This window comes from Oryx dammah, unplaced genomic scaffold (genome assembly GCF_014754425.2).
Source record: "Oryx dammah isolate SB20612 unplaced genomic scaffold, SCBI_Odam_1.1 HiC_scaffold_24, whole genome shotgun sequence".
Lineage (NCBI taxonomy): Eukaryota > Metazoa > Chordata > Mammalia > Artiodactyla > Bovidae > Oryx > Oryx dammah.
The window spans coordinates 32,040,316-32,059,927 of NW_024070208.1; the positions used below are offsets into that span (position 1 = coordinate 32,040,316).

General features: G+C 50.3%; 1 protein-coding gene across 1 annotated transcript; it reads right to left on the reverse strand.

Annotated features, from left to right (window-relative positions):
* Positions 1-399: 399 nt before the first annotated feature.
* On the reverse strand, positions 400-5,351 carry PDX1 (pancreatic and duodenal homeobox 1). The gene is made up of 2 exons (XM_040266741.1): positions 4,943-5,351; positions 400-845 (listed from the first exon to the last, which is right to left on the reverse strand). Exons 1-2 carry the CDS (start codon positions 5,349-5,351, stop codon positions 400-402), a joined length of 855 nt encoding a protein of 284 aa, XP_040122675.1.
* Positions 5,352-19,612: the final 14,261 nt, after the last annotated feature.

The following is a 19,612-nucleotide window of genomic DNA, read 5'->3' on the forward strand; positions in this document are numbered from 1 at the left end:
TTGAAACCTCGGATGTTTCCTTTCAATTATTTCTAAAGTAAAGGCAGAGAGACCTTTAGAGTAAAAATGGCTGTTTCCGGGCAGATGAAGGGGCTCCAGCCGGCTCGCCTGCTTGTGTTGGGGCAAGGTTCCCATCTGTATAGTTTTTATGGTCTTTTTGAAGAGTTGGCTTCTCTAAAAAGAGGTTCAACAGCCCAGACGTTGCCAGCCCCAGCAGTTTCACACGAAGGGGCCCCGGACTTTACAGAGAACGTCTCTTCTCCACGGGGAGGGGGACAGCGTCTCCCCACGGCTTCCCAGTGGGCTCGGGCGCCTCACAGCCCCCGGGTTCTCCCCTGCAGCCTGGGCCGGTGGTCACACCGGGGTCCTGGGTCCGCTCCTCCCGCCTGGGCGAGTCTCTCACCGAGATTCTTGCGGTCGCAGGGGCGCGACACTGGAAGGCTGCGGCGATGCGCTAAGGCCTGGCGGCAGGCGGCCCTCTCGGGCGGCGGCGGGGCCCGCGGGCGGCACGGCACCGCCGGGGGGCGGCGGGGGCGGCAGCGCTAGCAGCTCCTCGCCGGAGGTCACCGCGCAGTCCTGCTCGGGCTCCGCGTCCCCACCGCCCGCCGCCGGGGGGCCGCAGCTGCGCTTCTTGTCCTCTTCCTTCTTCCACTTCATGCGGCGGTTTTGGAACCAGATCTTAATGTGCCTCTCGGTCAAGTTCAGCATGACGGCCAGCTCCACGCGGCGCGGCCTGGAGATGTACTTGTTGAATAGGAACTCCTTCTCCAGTTCCAGCAGCTGCGCCCGGGTGTAGGCGGTGCGAGTCCGCTTGTTCTCCTCCGGCTCTGCTGCGTAGGCACCGCCTGCGGGCGACACCGCACGTGAATGTGGCGCCCCCCCCCCCACCCCGACCCCGACCCCGACCCCGACCCCGACCCCGACCCCTGGCTCCTTCCGCCTGCTCCCACCCTTGCAGCCCAATCCTTCGGCTCTGGCCCTTTCCCAGCCTCTCTGGCCGCTGAGGTTCAACCATTTATCCATGAGTACAGTCTGGGGCTCAAAGGCCTTCCCCAGTAAGGCTGTCTTTTCTTGGAGGTCCTTTATCTCTCCGTGGCTCTAACAACCAGTGGTTCTAGAATCACGCTGTTGGGTTGATGCTGATTAAAATGTACATAGTGAAAAAGTGGAAGTGTTAGTGGCTGAGTCCTGTCCCACAGACAGTAGCCCGCCAGGCTGCTCTATTCATGGAGTTTCCCAGGTAAGAATAATGGAGTGGGTTGCCGTTCCCTTCTCCAAGGGATCTTCCCTTCCCGACCCATGGATCAAACCCGGGTCTCCCGCACTGCAGGCAGATTCTTTACTGTCTGAGCTCCCAGGGAAGCCCAAAATGCACATAATAAGAATCTAAACCAACTGGATTATACAAAGGCAAAAAATGTCTTTAAATAAGGACTTAAAAAACCTTTCTGATGACGACTTGTAATAAGAAATGTATTTCAAATCATCACTCAGTTCACACACTGATATATAATTGACATATAAAATATCTAGGGCACTAAACCAAACTTTACCACATATGATGCTGTCTAATTTTCCCTGTGGTTTACTGGCTTGTGCTTAGTCGTGTCCGACTCTTTGTGACCCCATGGCCTGGGGCCCACCAGTTTCCTCTGTCCATGAGGATTCTCCAGGCAAGAATACAGGAGTGGGTTGCCATGCCCTCCTCCAGGGGATCTTCCCAACCCAGACATCAAACCCAGGTCTCCCACATTGCGGGCATATTCATTAAAAAATAAATAGGTCTCAACACAGTAAATTAATTTCACTAACAAATGGATGCAACCTTCAGTTGGAAAGACCTTGAGCTAATAAGAATCCGGAGGTTATGACATGTATTGTTGTGTCTCATATGTTATATCATATATCTCTCTATAGTTATGTTGTGATCAGCACCAACTCAAGAGCCGGTAGATTCTCTGCAGTTGTTGTTCTGACCTCAGCTGGGCCCCTGCCCTGGACCAGAAGGGGAGCTATTCTGAGCCTGAGGGACGGTCACTGTCAGCCCCAGCCTCTGCATCCAGGGCCTGAAATACTGGCAGAGATGAAAGGAGAGGCTCCCTGGGAAGGGAGGCTCAGGCTTGACCCCCTACCCTACTGGGGAGCTGGGTACCCCATTGGGGAGGTGGCAGTGGTGGGTGGTAGAGGAACCCCAGGCCAAAGAAGCAACAGCCAGGCCCAGCCCGGTGGATTAGCGCCGCTCCCGAGGCTGTGAGCCTCCAGGCCCTAATGTTTTCCTTTCTGGATGAGAGACCATCTGCGCCCGGGCTGTGGACTCTGGGGCAGTCGGTTCCCCCAGAACACCAGGAACAGGTCAAAATCATCATTTCCTTCGTAGGACAGACATTTCTCCTATGCCTGTGCGCTAGAGTTGAAAAGCTAGTGTGTGTGTTTGCTAGGAGGGTTAACCACCCTGTACAACCCACTGGGGTTTTCCCCCAGACTGAAAGGGGGTGCCCAGAAGCCAAGGTGGAGGCTCAGGTCTGAGTCAGCAGAGTCCTGCTTGTTGGGGACATCTCAGAATCTTAACACTTCAAGCCTTTCTTGGTTTTCGAGAGAAATGAGGGAGCCATTTTGATGTATGGCAGAGACCAGCACAATATTGTAAAGCAATTATCCTCCAATTAAAAAATATATTTTTAAAAAAGAACCTCTAAAAAGTTCCTTCAGAGTCCGTAAATTCAACCCGCAATGTTGCAGGGCTTTGGCCCGTTTTCACCAGCCTCACCACAGTGCTCTGAGAGGCTCCGAAGGAAGGGCCCACTAACTCAGGGGCCCTGGTGCAGGATGGGCTTCCCACAGTGGCTCTACGGTAAAGAATCGCCTGCCAGTGATGAGGGGTTGATCCCTGGGTTGGGAGGATCCCCTGGGGGAGGACATGGCTACCCACTCCAGTCTTCTTGCCTGGAGAATCCCACGGACAGAGGAGCCTGCGGGCTACAGCCCATGGGGTTGCAGAGTCGGACACGACTGAGTGAGTGAACGTGAAGGTGTTGGATGGAGGCTGCTGGTGGTCAGAAAAGGGAAGAGGTCAGTTTGTACCTTTCTCTGACGTGTCGGGGGTGGGGCGGTATTTAGGGGCAAGCCCACCAGTGAGGTGGATGTAGTTCATTTTTTAGGTTGAGGGTTTTGGAAGTTCCTGTTGTTATGAATAATCATACCCGATTGATCTGTGAATAAAAACCCTTCGGGTCACTTCTTTCTCCCCAGGGGCATGAAGCCCCTCTAGGAGTCGCTAGGCAGGGTCACAGACCTTGAATTTGGGTTCCTTCAGAGTTTCCAGGGAGGGTTGAGCTGGTGCAGCAGCATTCTGGCTGGAGGGGGGCCCTCCCCCAGGTTGGAGGGCCCGCTGGCACAGGTCTCTGTGACCCTGGTCCTCCAATCCAGGAATGTCACCTCTCCAGAGCTCCCCCCATCACCCCCGCTGCTATGTTTCCTTCAGGTTTTATACTGTGACCCCTTCCGTCCACAGGAGTCCAGGAGGTGGGAAAGTTACCCCACCTCAGAAAGGCTTTTTCAGAACCTCCCTCGAATTTTTCCCGAGGAAGCTGAGGAGGAGGGCCAGGAATTGGAGAAACGCGTCCCCAGTGCGCCAGGCGGCTCCTGGACTTCTCGTCCAGGTCCAGGCTCGCCGGCTTCCCGCCTCCCAAGAACCTTGCATTTCCCAAGGCTCCCAGGCCTTTGGCGGCAACTTCGCACGGGCAGGATAAGGGTCTGTCCTGGGTTTGGCTGGCACGGGGGAAGATCGCAGCCTGAGTTTGGTCTCTGTCCTGCCTCAGGACTTGCCTGAGACCCCACGGAACCTTCGGGAGAAAGGTTGAGAGAGGCGAGCTCCAGGGACCCTGGGCAAGCCCGGATCTCCCAAAGACCCGCCTGGCTTCGCCAGCTCACAGGCAGGCCAGTCAGGCCAGGCAGACTAGGGGCCGAGGATTCCCGGGTTGGGGGCACCTGCAGCCTCGCCCCCCGACTCCCTACTGTTAGCTGGGAGGAGGAGAAAAGTCCATGCATGGCTTGCAGAGCAGGTGAGCCTGGAAGGGGCTTCCGCACGGAAGCGGTCACGCGGTGCCGGCGGTGCAGGCCGCGCGGCCGGAACTCGCCGCCGGGTCGGGCCTGGAAGGGACCTGGGGGCGGCTCCGGGCCGACTTTCCGGTACCGGCCAGCGCGAGGGGCCTCCCGAGCCGCCTGTGCCAGGAGGACATCTCCCTCCTCAAACTGCCTTGCTGGGAAGCAGCCCGTGTTCAAAAGTAAGTGAGCTTCCCCATGCCTCTCCATCGGGGATGAGTGGCCAGTCCCCGGCCTTGCGGTGAGCCCCCTCCCGGCCCAGCCCCGGCCTCTGGATACCTCTGCACGCCTGGCTAGTTTTCCTTCCTTGCTTCTCTCCACCTACTAGGTATCCCTGAGATGGTCTGGCTTGCTTCACACAAGCCGCCAGTAAGGGGGTGGGGGGTGTGGAATTCAAACCGAGAAGGAAGCCGGGGCTCTGAAGCCGGGGTCCGGAGCATCCCAGAGCCCTGCTCGGTTCCCTCGACGGCACTCCAGGAGTCCTGGGCTAGGGGGGCCCCCCGCTGGAAGAGGATTGGAAGGTCCGAAGCCTTGAACTCGGCCAGAACTAGGCTGTTGGGAAGCGCGGACTCCTGGAGTTCAGCGGACAGGGGAGGAAGGGGTTTAAACTCCCAGGAAGAGCGCTGAGTAGAAAGGCCGCTCCAGATTGAGCCAGGGAAAAAAAAAAAAAAAAAACCGCTTCTGTGCACTGTGGCCTTGTCCCCTATGGTTAGTGCGACTCTAGGTTATCCGGGGTGGGGGGCTAGGGTCACAGACCGAGAGAGGGTCCTGAGAATCGCTTGGAGAGGGGCAGTCGAACGGAGAGCGGGGTGAGGACAGAGCGGCTGGGGGCCAGACTCACCTGCCCACTGGCCTTTCCACGCATGAGACTTCGTAGACTTCATCCACGGGAAAGGCAGCTGGACGCGGCCGGGCTCTTCCAGGGCGCCCGGCTCGGCTCCATCCTGGAAGGGCCCGGCTGGCGGGTGGGCGAGCGCGAGCTGAGCCGGGAGGTGGTGGTGGAGGTGCGCCATCGCGGGGTCGTCGGCGAGCGGAGGCACCTCGTATGGGGAGATGTCCGGGGGGCTGCCCTGCTCAAGCGCGCCCAGGGCTCCGGGGAACGGCGGCGGCGGCGGCGGCGGCGGGGGCTGGCGGCCCATGTACAGGCACGCAGGGGGGCTGGCGCTGAAGTCGGGCGCCGGGCCCCGCTGGAACGCACAGGGGTCTTTGTACAGCTGCGTGGCCGCGTAGTACTGCTCCTCGCGGTTCATGGCTGCCGCCGGGGCTTGGGGACCCGAGAGAACGAGCTGGGGCCGGGGACTTGGAGCCGCGCGGTGCTGGCACTCCTGGCGCCACCCCTGCAGCTTTGACAGCTCGGCGCGGCTCGCGGAGAGCACCCGGGGCCGGCGGGACGGGCGGGCGGCCGCCGCGCCATAGGCTCCGCTGTGCCCCACGTGGCTCTGCCTGAGGCCATTATTGGCCTGGCCGGCGGCCTTAAGAAGCCAGACCCGGCTCCCCACGAGCCCCCTGGATGTTTCCGTTTCTCCTTCGGCTCGGTTTCCTGCACACACTTGAAAGAACAGTGCCAAAGTGGGGCCGAATGAACATTCAAAGTGGGGCAGGAACTTCTATTCGTTTATAGAAATATGTTTCATCACCAACAGTCTTTTTCCTTGTATGTTTCATACTGGACATATTAGTTCATTGATATAATTTACACGTATATACATATGTTGAGGTTGTAAACAGACTTTTAAAATATTGTTAGGGAATATGGTCCAAAAAAAATGCACAGACCTCAGCTCTACAGGTCAGAAGCCGTTGGTTCTACTTTATTTGTGCAATTTGTACACGATCATGAGTGATGTCAGTGAGCTTACACATAAAGATCCAGGATTCGCAGTGTGTTTTTGCCTATGCTTGTGCTCTGGGGATTTCTGGAGTGTAAACTATAACTTCAGAAGCATTCACAATGGCTTAAAAATTTTTTTAATTGAAAGGCACTATTAATTTTTGATTTGGGGGAACTGAGGCTCATTTGGTCAACTCAGAATGCAGGTTCCTACTGGGGCAAGGGGGAAACGAAGTTGCAGCCCCTCTTGTGTCTGGCTGGGGGAGGGGGCTGGCACTCTGTTTCCAGATCTGCTAGGCCCCCAGGAATCCCGTGGCGGGAGTTGGGCGGCTGCAGAGAGTCGACTCGTGGGTCGGATGGAGACAAGGTACCCCTGGGAAGGGCGCGCTCACTCTGGGGTCCTCACTGAATAGAGACGCTTTTGAGGAAACCAGGGGTGCTCGCGGATTATCTCGAGGTCGCACTGGCACCAAACCTCTGACCCATGCCACCGACCTCTTCGCCCTGGTCATTCTGAGCGTCCTGATGAAATGACCGCAGTCTTCCAACCCCCAGGCGGGTTTTAGAAACCCTGGACCCCTTTGCAGAGAAGCCTGGGCAAGAGAGAGTGTGGACCACCAGGAACCAGCAATAGAAAATCACTGCACTGACTTTCCTAAACTGCAGACTGCGTCCAGTCCTTTACCAGGTTTGACCAGATTTTTAACAGACTGGTGGAAAACACACGAATGGTTAGGCAGTGCGTGCGCTACCCAGAAATATGCCTCGTTTTCATTAAAAAGCAAAACCTAGTTGGGGATCTGAACTTCTCGGCAGATTCCTTCTGCGGTGAGATGTTGGTGCGGGCGTCATCTGTGCTGGGATGAGTAAGCGCTGGGCACCGAGGGGTCTGCCCGAGGGTGGGCACGCGCGCCGCTCCGGGGCCCTCCGAGCGCCCCTCTCACCTAAGGGGCGTCTGAGAGCGGCGGGCGGCGAGGGGCAGTTCTGGCGATTTCTTCAGGGAAAAGGGCCACCTGCAGTCTGAGGGAGCCGGGGAGCGTAAGGCCGTGGGACCCGCGCCCCTAATCTCTCCGCGCCCCCGTCAATGAGTCCATTGTTCCCGGCGTCCGCGGAGGACCCGATATCGCCGGCCGCGAGCGACCACATCGATCCGGAGGGCAGGGCCGGAGGGGTGGCCGGGCCGCCGCGTGTTGACCCTCGGAGATAATCGGCTCGGTCGCCGCGGGTTGACTTGGCTACGTGGTTATGAGCAGACGGCAGCACCGCTTGGGACAAAGATCGGGCACCTTTCCCCTCCCCTCCCCCCTCCCCTCCCCCCTCCTCTCCCCCTCCCCCCTCCCCTCCCCCCTCCTCCCCCCTCCCCCCTCCCCTCTCCTCCTCTTCCCCCTCCCCCCTCCCCTCTCCTCCCCCTCCCCCTCCTCCTCCTCTCGCTCGCCCCCTCCGCAGCCCCCCTACTCCGCACGGCAGCCCCCGCCTCCCTCTCAGCTGCCGCACGCCTCCCCCTGCCCTTTCCCTCCCCTCTCTCCCCTCCCCAACGTGTTTACTTTGCACTTCTCGTCTAATTGCACATTTCTGTAAATTGGTCTCCATTTCGATGCTTCATTTGCTCCCATTTAATATTTTTGCTCGGTCCTGCAGAAAGGAAAGGGGCACTCAGCAGAAAGCCAACCCGCTCCTTGCGCTCGCTGGCAAAATCCGGGAATCCGGGGGGCCAGGACCACCGCCGCCAAAGGTGGAGAGGGGGCGGTGGGGGGGCTGAAGGTGGGCCGCCCGCACCTTCCCGCTCCCACAGTAAGCGTTTTCTGCTGCTGCTGCTGGTGACTGCCCAAAGAAGCGGCCCGGGAACCCGAGGTCAGATGGCCGTTTGTTGTTGTTATTAGGTGGGACAAGGTAAGAAGATTTGGGGATCGCCTGATTATCAGGCTTATACAGATCCTCGCCAGCGAGCTGGGTGGTGCGTTGTGTTTCTTCTGTGGACGGGGCTCAGGGTGTTATAAAAGCGCCAAGTCCATTAAAGGTGAAATGCATTTCCGCTCTCACTCCCGCTGACGCCCGCGCCCCTTTCGCCTCCCACAGCCCCGGCAGCGATACCGAGCCATTAGGCGAGCGCCTTCTCGAGCCATTTAGCAGCAGCTCTTATGGATAAATAAACAGAAAAGGCTGTAAACCAATTAAAGTGTGGACAGTGAAAAAGTCGTTTATTAGCAGGACGTCCTGATGGCTGATACTGGCGGTCCTTGCCTGCCCTCTTCCCCACTTCCCGAGGCCCGGCTCGCGAACGGAGGTCACCTTGTCCTTCCATCGGTGACTGAGTCTTCCTCGCTGTTTTCACAAGCGTGCCAAAGGATGAATTTGGTTTGGCGATGAGAATTTTTAAGCCATTGTATTCCATTATAAAGGGAAAACAATATATGGTCATCATTTAGCTCCGAGGGTGCGTTTGTGATGTATTTGTGTGCAATTTAATTTGTTAGAGTGTAGTTAACTTGCTATTAAATGATACCCGGAGGTGAAGCACTAAAGCAAAGGATGTCCTCTATGAGATGAGGACATTCCTTCCATAACGTACCTTGATTTTGGGTAGATGAGTCAGTGTTTTTTCCCCCGGTCCATTATCCGTCCTTCCTACTCCAGAGTTTCCTCAGACTCTGGTACCCAGGTCTGAGAGGGGCCAAGGAAAACTTAACTCGTTCAGGAAAAAGGACCCCAGACTCTGAATCAAAGGCTTTCCATTGATTGCTAGGGCAAAACAATCAAGCATAATTCAGTGGAGAGTTGAAATTATTTTCCAGATAATTCAGTCAGTTTACCACTAAATATCTAGTAAAATGTTAGTTGTTCAGTCATGTCTGACTCTCTTCGACCCCATGGACTGTAGCCCACCAGGCTCCTCTGTCCATGGGATTCTCCAGACAAGAATACTGAAGTGGGTAGGCATTTTCTTCTCCAGGGGATCTTCCCAACCCAGGGATCAAACCAGGTCTCCTGTATTACAGGCAGATTCTTTACCATCTGAGTCACCAGGAAAGCCCAAATGTCTAGTAAATACAGTCTACAGGTCTAATTTAGTGGGACAGTTGTCTTGTTCCCCATGTCATCGGCTCTCTTTACGATATGGGAATGGGCATATGGGGGCAGGGGCTGTGACCTAGGACTAGCCTGGGTGGCGCTCCTCCCCAGACACCAGCCCTTTCCTCCTGTTTTTGTTTCATCCTCCTGAGGCAGTCCGCGTACTCTGCAGCTGAAAGGAAAGTGTTCCAAAGAGCCTAAGCTCACCCCTCCTCCGTCCAGCACCCCTGTGGCCGGCCCTGCAGCTCTGGGCTCTCCCCTCTGGCCTGCTCTCACCCAGACTCCCATCTGTGCTCAGTCATCCCCAGGCCTTTCATTTCTCTTCTCATCTTAGTCCTGGATGACCAGCTTCTTGCCTTCACTGAGCTTCCCTCTCTTAGCTCCCTGCTCCCTGCCTCACTGTTTCCTCACTGACCCTTTGTTCTGGGAGCCTTTCCTTATCCCCACGTTCCTGTTGGAGCCCAAAGAAGCCTTGACCCACACTTTCCTGAACCATTCTGCATTTCACTTGGCTTATTGGTTTGAAGGAGGAATATTTTCAATAATATTTATTCATTAAACACCTATACAGCTCTTACTATACCTGTCTGCAATTTCTTTGAGTTACAGAAAGTCAGGAGTGAACAAGTTTGGACTTTGGTGTATCACATAGAAATTTTAGGAGCTGTGTATACCTGTATTCTGAATCTGCTCTGCACCAGCCATGTCCCTTGGCAAGTTATACAACTTCACAAAACCCTAATTTGTGAAATGAAAACAATGGCACTGCTCTATAACATATACCCGTATAATAATAACATCACACTCTCTTGCTGTGTAGTAGCACTAAGGAAATAGTAATTTTTAAAATTATTTTTGTGAGATTTCAAAGAGACAAAATGTCTAATGTTTGTGGCAATTCATAGGCACTCGGTGGCAACCCACTCCAGCACTCTTGCCTGGAGAATCCTATGGACGGAGGAGCCTGGTAGGCTGTGGTCCATGGGGTCGCTAAGAGTCGGACACGACTGAGCGACTTCACTTTCACTTTTCACTTTCATGCATTGAAGAAGAAATGGCAACCCACTTCAGTGTTCTTGCCTGGAGAATCCCAGGGACGGGGAGCCTGTTGGGCTGCCATCTGTGGGGATGCACAGAGTCCCACACGACTGACTCGACTTAGCAGCAGCAGCAGCAGCAGGAGCATAGGCACTCAGTAAATGGTCCGTCTCTTCCTTTCTTCCCTGGCATTGCTTTTCACACACCTGTGCCGTGTTCAGTCACTTCAATTACATCCAACTTTCTGTGACCCCCTGGACTGAAGCCCATCAGGCTCCTCTGTCCATGGGATTTCCCAGGCAAGAACGCTGGAGTGGGCTGCCATGCCTTCCTCCCGGGGATCTTCCTGATCCAGGGACTGAAGCTGTGTCTCCTGTATTGCAGCTGGATTCTTTACCTGCTGAGCCTTGAGGGAAGCCCTTTCATGCACTTTCAAGCATTTAACTATTGGTAATGGCTGCACACTGAGAGTCTCAGAGCTGTTACCAGGAGCCCTTGACTGCAGACATTCCCAGACAGGTAGGCCTGGAGAGACGTATTCAAGGGACACAGAGGAAGCACTGGGTGGATATATGCCGTGTTTTAGGGGAATGTGCCCTCTGCTTAAAGGGGAGAGAGGAGGGGAGAGGCCGTTGGCACCAGCTCCAGCCAGCCCTGAAGACATCACATGGGGAGAAACAGGGCTGAGGAGATGCAGGGGCTCCTCCTTCTCCTTCTTCCCATTCCTCCTCCTCTTCTTCTTCAAGGAGAACCTGAAAGAATGACCTGAGTCCATCACATCAGTGCAGGGATGAACACTCCTCACCCCCACGACCACCGCCAGTAGGTGAAGAACGCAGGATCTAAGCCCTTCTGGCAGACAAAAGGCCTTTCTGCCACCATGGTTCTTCTCTGGCAGCTCAGTGCAGGAGACTGGGGTTTGATCCCTGGGTCAGGAAGATCTCCTGGAGAAGGGAATGGCAACCCACTCCAATATTCTTGCCTGGAGAATCCCATGGACAGAGGAGCCATGTGGGCTACAGTCCATGGGATTGCAGAGTGGGGCATGACTGAGTAACCAACATTTTCACTTTCCATTTCTAAGCTGCTCTCACAAACTCAGAGGAAACCCTCCCGTGGTCCAAGAGAGGAGGATTCCAGAGGAGGATTCTAGTGTCTGGACTGAGGCAGGGCTGGAATCCTGCTTCATTTCTGCCTCCTCCAGGTCACGAAAATGATCATTGCAACCCTGGTTGTCTTTGCGAGGCTGTAGAAACACCCTTGTGTTTCCTCTGCTTGGCACCCAAATCTAAGATGCAGACAAAAAGTGTTCAAATTGGAAATCTATGGGGAGGGATATGAGAGAGTCAGCTCCAGGCTCGGGACACACGCTGAGACCCTCAGTCTTGGTTGCCCGAGGCTGATTCATGCCTTCTCTGGCAGTGATTAAAGTAAAGGCTTGTTGTTTGACTGTGGTCTCAGCCCCACCGAGTTTGCCCCTTAGTAATTCTTCCCATGGTAGGTGTCTCTTATCAATGTATCCTCATGCAGAAATAAGCTGTATTTGAATATGTTTATTTTCTCCAATTACATATGGAAACATTCTATCTTTAGGCAAATCTCACAGAGGTACAGACTGCTGCCAATCAATGAAATCACACAGGTTCAGTGTTTCTGGAAGGGTGATTCACGAACTGTAGGTGTGAAATCACTGAGATGCTTATAACATGTCATTTCTGAGCACAATCCCGACCTACTGAGTAACCACATGGTGGGGGTTGGGCCTGGGGAGTCTGCATTTTTAAACACACCCAGGGTCATTCTCCTGGGCTTCCCTGGTGGCTCAGTTGGTGAAGAATCCATCTGCAATACAGAAGACCTGGGTTAGGAAGATCCCCTGGAGAAGGGAATGGCTACCCACTCCAGTATTCTTGCCTGGAGAATCCCATGGACAGAGAAGCCTGATGGACTACAGTCCATAGGAGTCTCAAAGAGCCAGACACCACTGAGCAACCACAAACACTTAAACTATAGTTTATTGGCTCTATGGAAGCTTATAGATACTCTTAAAAGAACAAGCATGAAGCACGGACATTCAAATTAAAATCACAAATAAAATCTGTGTCGTAAGATTGTCAGGAGATGAAAGTAAGGAAATGTATGGAAAAAAGCCCAGGTCAGTGCAGAAGGCATGCTATTTGAATCTCTGCATGGACAGCATACATGCAAATCCTAAACATTTTCATAGATTTCCTTTCTCTCTCTCGCACATTCATTCCTTCTTTTCTTTTTTAAAAAATTATTTCTTTAGCTGCCTCGGGTCTTAGTTGCATCATGGAGGGTCTTCCGTTGCAGCCCTCAGGCTTTCTAGTTGTGGCCCGTGGGCTCAGTTGCCCATCGGAATGTGGGGTCTTAGTTCCCTGACCGGGGATCAAACCCGTGTCTTCTGTATTGCAAGGCAGATTTGTAACCACCGGATCACCAAAGAAGTCTCCATTCATTCTTTCTTTACTTGAGTAAAGATTTGGAAAGAATCATCGTGACCTTACTTTATTATCACACTTACTCACGCTTACACACTGAGCTCTTTAGAAAGAGTGGGATCCTACTTAGGGTGTTAACATGGCTCCAGTGTGGGCTCAGAGAAGTTGAGCTGGGCATTTCTAGCCACAGCAGCTAACCCACAAGGGCAAATAAAGGGAGACAATAAAACCAAAGCAGATTGATCCATCTCCAGGCGGTACCATTAACTTGTGTCTTAATGCCTTACGTTCCCTACGCTGAACATAACCAAATAGCTTCCTTTAAAGGTAAATGAATTTTATATAATTTGCAGCTAATTCCATTTAATTCTGCCCACATGCACATGTGATAAGGGAATGTTAGGCTGGTCAATAACCACAGGCTAAAAGGGGCATTCAGGAGGAGGCTGGTGTTTGATTTCCAAGTGGTCTGGCTCAGCTCTGAGAAGTACAGATTACTGTGAGTGTGGTGGTTTCTTGGTTGTTTGCTTTCTGTTCTCCTGGCTCCTGAGTAAAGAGCGGTGAGAAAACACTGAGATCCCATCTGTCACAATGAGGCCAGTTACAACAATAACAACTAATCCTTTTTATAAAAATCATTCTTAGTCTGACAAACTCCCTTTGGACTGCAGGGAATCAGGAAGAGTAAAAATAATAGAATCAATAACAACTTTGTTATCTAGTAACTTAAACAGCCCTTGCCCGCCCAGGACGGCAGAACAGGCTTTCTTATCTTGGAAACAGGAAAACTTTCTGGATAGTAAATTATTTTTCACAGAATGTTTCTCACTGGATTAGGTTGCTAGAGAAAGTGCCTAAGGTAAGAACCATGCCAGACGCAAACCACTTAGACTCTATTTTAAAACATGGGATGGAATTTGGGTCTTTACATCTATGAGTTAAAAATTTTTTTTCAGTGTTTTTTTTTAAAAAAGAATATTTCACTGCCTCTAGGCTTAGCTGTGTCCTGCTGTTTTTTTTTTTTTTTTTAAAGATTTGTTTATTTTTTGGCTGTGCTGGGTCTTCATTGCTGCATGCTGGCCTTCTTTAGTTGTGGCGAGCAGGGAGGGACTACTCTTCATTGCCGTTTGTGGGCTTCTCATTACGGTGGCTTCTTGTGTTGCAGAGCTGGGGCTCTAGAGTGTGTGGGCTTCAGCAGCTGTGGCTCATGGGCTCAGTAGTTGTGATTCAAGGGCCCTAGGGCTCAGGCTCATTAGTTGTGGCACACGGGCTTCGTTGCTCAGCAGCATGAGGGATCTTCCTGGACCAGGGATTGAACCAGTGTCCTTTGCATTACAAGGCAGATTCTTAACCACTGGACCACCAGGGAAGTCCCTATTTCTTCTTTTTATCTGATAGAACATCAGCAGTTGTACAGTTATATGAACTTTGTAAAGCTTAATGTGAAACTCTCATTTAAGTATCCGGGTCCTCTGGTCACCTTGATTGTCGTTCCTACGTCCATCCTTACCCTGCGTGAGGGCTTTCCTGGTTCACACCTGAGTCTTCAGAGTCAGGAAGTGCTCTCTGTGCTGACAGATCTAAAATAAAACAGCAGGGAGTGGGCCTGGTTTGATTTGGGTGTTCCTTGTTTATTTCCTTGCATGTAAATATTTGTGACTCTGCTCAAGAGTCAAGTAATATATCTTGGTTTGAAGAGAGCCATCTCTCCTACAATGCAGGCATTCATATCAGCAACTAACTCATGATAACACAGGCACAGAGATTCTCCTGGCTTCATTCGTTCAGATAGTTGAAGGGAACATAGAAGCTGAGAGGCTTAAATGATCACCTTAGTCTGTTTTTACTGCTCCAACCCACACCCAAGTTGTCGCTTGGATGCCAGGCTTTCAGAATTCCAACTGGTTCACATTTCATTGTCATTCTAACACCTTACAGTCTGAACACAAGCAAATGTACATGACATTTTGTATTCCATGCATACAAAAAATTTTTATCTCTGCATCCCAGATTTTATGGACTAGCTTATATATGTAAACTGACCTAATTTTTATTGTTTTTTTTGAGAGGGAAAAAGGCACACACACATAAACCTAAAATTCAACTTAGGGGAAGAAAATCTTTTTCTTTTTACTAATGCTGTATTGTAAAACATAATCAGTCAGCGTTGTCTGCTTCATTTACAAAGCAATTTATTAGACGCTGCCAACATGGTCACAGTCGAACCTTGAAGTTTCTGAAAGCTGGAGTCAGAGATTGCCATGAACCCAGATAAACAGCAGTGTTTTCTTACCTTTCCAGCAAATTGTGACAGATGATAACAAAAAAAGCAAACACAGTCTCTAGCCCCTAACCTGGTGTTATCTGTCGCCTGGCCTGTAATTACACAGAATTTGGAGTTTTCTCAAGAGAGTGGAGTGACACTATTTGCCTTTATTTATTTATACGACCAGTAGCCAAACTTAGATATAATAGCTAGAGAAGTTCAGTAAGGAGAAGTACTTCCTGGGAAACGTTCAAACTTCCACTTTCTCCTGCTGGTTCTTCATGAACCTTTCCCCTTCAAGCCCCAGGGCCATTTTTAGAGAATACTGATCTTAGTCCATCTACTCTTTTTTTTTTTTTTAAGATTTAATAGTTATTATTTCTCTCTCTCTCCCCTGCACAATAATTGATTCGCACTTATCATTACATCTCTCCCCCCTTTCTTTCTTTCATTTTTAAAATTAAAGTGTAGTTGATTTACAACGTTGTGCCAATCTCTGTTGTAAAGTGACTCAGTTATACACATATATACATTTTTTAAACTGTTTTATCATTATTAATTAATTTATATATTTGTGGCTGTACGGGGTCTTCTTTGCTGTGGCGTGGGCTTTCTCTAGTGGCGGCGAGTGGGGGTACTCTTCACTGCAGTGCGCATGCGTTTCTCATTGTCGTGGCGTCTCTAGGGCACGCAGCTTCAGCAGCTGTGGCCCCCGGGCTCTAGAGCACAGGCTCAATAGTTGAGATCCGAGAGTTTAGTTACTCTGTGTCACGTGGGATTTCCAGACTAGGGATTGAACCCGAGTCCCTTGCTTGGCAGGGGGATTCTTAACCTCTGGACCACCAAGGAAGTCCTCCATCTATTCTTTATAATATTCTAGGACCTGGATTCTGCTTACTGCTTGATAGGGGGAGAGGGAGGAACTCGAGACGGTTTATGTAATATATTTCTGCTGAAAAAATAAGTTAACAGAGTTGAGTAATGTTTCCACCAGTCCCTGCCGCTCCGCCCCCCCCGCCCCCACCGCCTCAGTACATTAGAAAGGGTGGCGGAATGGTCTTGAAAAGAAGTAGGTAGGCATATGGCCAGATCAGGTCCTTCATCTAATTCAAACTCACTTTTCTTAAAAAATGTACTTGAAAAGACTCAATTTTGTTCAGCTCTTAAGAAAATAACTAATTAGGGAAATAGAAGCAATTAGCACCGTAGCACCAAATTTTGCACACAACCTCACATCTATCAGGTTATTATGTTTCCCAGATTCATCTCCTTTCTCTCACCTTCTTCATCCGTGAGAGGCCCTGAAGCACTTCTGTTTATACCAAGGGGTCCTTGTAGTTCTTCCTCATTTGGTACCTGGAAGGGAAACACGGTATTACCATCAGTAAGCAAAGACATTGAAGCTATAGTTCTGGTTTTGTTTCACTCAACTAGCTCTTTGAGGTTGTATTAAATGACACCAATCATTTCCCCAGAAAAAGGCACAGTGTGTAAGCACACAAAATTCTGCATGAGATTTCAGGAAATTCATAACTCCCTGCCTATCCAGACCGGTCCACTGCCATCCTTCACAAGGCAAGGTTTACCTGGACCTGGTCCACGCCCAACTTGTGCTTTCTGTGCCCACTTTCGGCATTTGGGTTGCTGGTGCAGTCCACTAGCTGGAAATTTGCAAATGGTGAAAGTGAAAGTCAGTCTTTCTCAGTCTGACTCTTTGCAACCCCATGGACTTACACAGTCCATGGAATTCTCCAGGCCAGAATACTGGAGTGGGTAGCCCTGCTGCCTTGTAAATATTCACAATGATCACGTTTGTTTATTTGACTGAATACTCATGCTATGTACAGAGGACTTATACATTAGATAATTACTACTCAACTTTCCGGCTGTAGTTACCTGTTCCATGAGGATAATAAATGTGATGAGATCAAATGGTGAGTTTGGAGGAGGTGAATTTACAATTCCAAGACTGATTAGGGATTCATAGACTTACAGATATATCGAGCTGTGACTTCGATCTGTTGTCATAAATGGTAGTTGGGTTTAATAAGATTGTTCTCCCCTTGACAAAACAAAACAAAACAAAAAAGAAAAAGGGACTTCCCTGGCAGTCCAGTGGTTAAGACTTTCTGTTTTTACTGCACAGGGCACAGGTTCGATCCTTGGTCAGGGAACTAAGAACCCATTTGCTTCATGGTGCAGCCAAAAAAGCAAAAAACAAACAAAAAGATTGTCTTCCCCTCCCCCTTTCAGTAGACTCTTGTCTGTCATTTCAGAACCAGGTACTGTGGCAGGCTGTGGGGATAGGGCAGAATAGGCCATGAGCCCCACCCTGGGGTCCAGTCTTCAAATGCAGCAGTGGGAAGGAAGCGAGCTCATAAACACACACAGTAAAGAACTGCAGGTGCCCTGAGACTGTGGCTCTGCAACCTCTTGCTGGAAGCTGGTGATCACACTGCTCACAGAAAAAGACGCTCAGCTTTCCCGTGGGACGCTGTTTTCAGTTTTTCCCTGAAAGCAGGTAGGGTATCCTCTGAGCCCATCGTCTACTAGCCATTTGACTTTGGACTTTCAGCTGACCAGCGTTCAAATTTTTCATCTACCAGGTGGCAGCTTGGCCAGTGGTTAAAGGCATGGACTCTGTCCTGGTTTGAATCCCAGTGTAACTACTCGTTAGTTGTGTGACCTTGGGGAAGTATCTTAACCTCTCTTTGTTTCAATTTCTCCTTCTGTAAAATGGGAATAATGATAGTACCTACCACAGAATTGTATCCTGTGAGTGAATAATAAATACCTGAGAAACATTCCAAAAAGAACACACATATAGAATGTCTAGCTCTTCACTCATTTATAGTCAGCAAATGTTTATGGATTGCCTACGCTGTGCTTCCCTGGTGCCTCAGTCATGAAGAATCTGCCTGCCAGTGCAGGAGACCTGGGTTCAATCCCTGGGTCAAGATGGTCCCCTGGAGAAGGGAATAGCTACCCACTCCAGTATTCTTGCCTGGAGAATCCCATGGACAGAGGAGCCTAGTGAGCTGCAGTCCATGGGGTCGCAAAGAGTCAGACATAACTGAATGACTATTTCTTTTTTTCCCTAATGCCACGAGCACTGCCTCAGCAAAGATTGGGCTCTCTAGGCTGTTGTGACTGATGTCCACTGAGGCACTCTGCTTCTTGCTTCTTCACACCCAGCATGTGTACATTACCAATAGAATTATTTTTGTTACACTATGTATTTTATAATTTCTCAGTCTAAAAGCTATTTTCTCTCCTGCCCATAAAACCAATTCCTTAGCAACACGTGGTGAATGCTGACACTCTTGAGTTGTGAGAGAAATTCCTGTTGGTTTAAGCTACCCAGTCTACAATAATTTGTGATAGCGGCCCTAGGAAATGAAGAGAGACAAATCTCATCTTTTTACCCATGAAATGATAATAATAAGAATAATACCTCATGGGGTTGTTGTGAGGGTTAAAAGATAAATTATTTTTGGAGGCACACAGATAAAAATTGCAGGTTCTTTCTATTTTTGTTCACTTTTAAGCAATTTTTTTTTTTTAAGATCAGATGATTTATCTCATTACTCTTCCCTGTTTCACTCTATAGCTCCTAAGATGGGGAAAAAAACCTCTCAGCACCGAGGTGAGCATACCTGGTGGCTAGGTGAATTTGGAACCTCAAGTAAGATATTCTTGAACCTCTGCAGCCTGGAAAATTCCAGTTCACTTCAAGGAGGATGAATAAGTTCTTACGATGGATGTGCAAACTGGCTGCCCAAGTGTCAGTCATTTTTGTAACAAAGTGGCCTTACCTCTGTCACGAAGGTGTGTCCTTAAGTGGACCTGGGAGCCATTTTTAATGTATTTTCTCATACTTGGCAGAGATATTCAAAGAATCTTAGTTTTTAGACCTAGATGTGCTAAAAAATGATATCCAGAAAATTTAATGAATTTACTAAGGCTATAGAGCTATCTCAGAAAATTACATTTGTATGTTTTAAATGTACCTATCATATATTTACTGTTACGCAGAAAGTTTTTTAAAATTCTTTTTCCTAAAGCTTCAGTTCAGTTCAGTTGCTCAGTTGTGTCCAACTCTTTGCCCCGCCATGGACTGCAGCACTCCAGGCCTCCCTGTCCATCACCAACTCCCGGAGTTTACTCAAACTCACGTCCATCGAGTCGGTGATGCCATCCAGCCATCTCATCCTCTGTCATCCCCTTCTCCTCCTGCCCCTAATCCCTCCCAGCATCAGGGTCTTTTCCAATGAGTCAACTCTTCGCATGAAGTGGCCAAAGTATTGGAGTTTCAGCTTCAGCATCAGTCCTTCCAATGAACACCCAGGACTGATCTCCTTCAGAATGGACTGGTTGGATCTCCTTGCAGTCCAAGGGACTCTCAAGAGTCTTCTTTAACACCATTTTACAATTTTGAAATTGCCACGCTTTTGAGGTTCTTTGACTCAGTTTGATTTCAGTTCTTATCAACTGTTCCTTCATTTAGGACCATACTATCCCATTCATTTGATAAAAATACTGTGCCGCTCTGCTTGTGTGCTGAGCACTGAGGGCGCATCCTCAGGTTGGGCTCTAGAAGGACGTTCATCTGAGTCAGGTACGGGTCCTGAGACTGAGCGGGGATGACTGAGGACACGCACAAGCCAGTTCCCGGTGTCGCTTTCTCACCCTGCAGGAGAGGGAGAGGAAAGAGCAGTGATGGAATTCTGTCACGTGACTGTCACTGCACCATGACCCTGATGCGCTCTGCCCCAGTGGACGGAGGGAGGACCAGTGCAGGCTACTTTAGAGGGAATGTCTGTCTCCTCCCCAAATTCCTGTGGT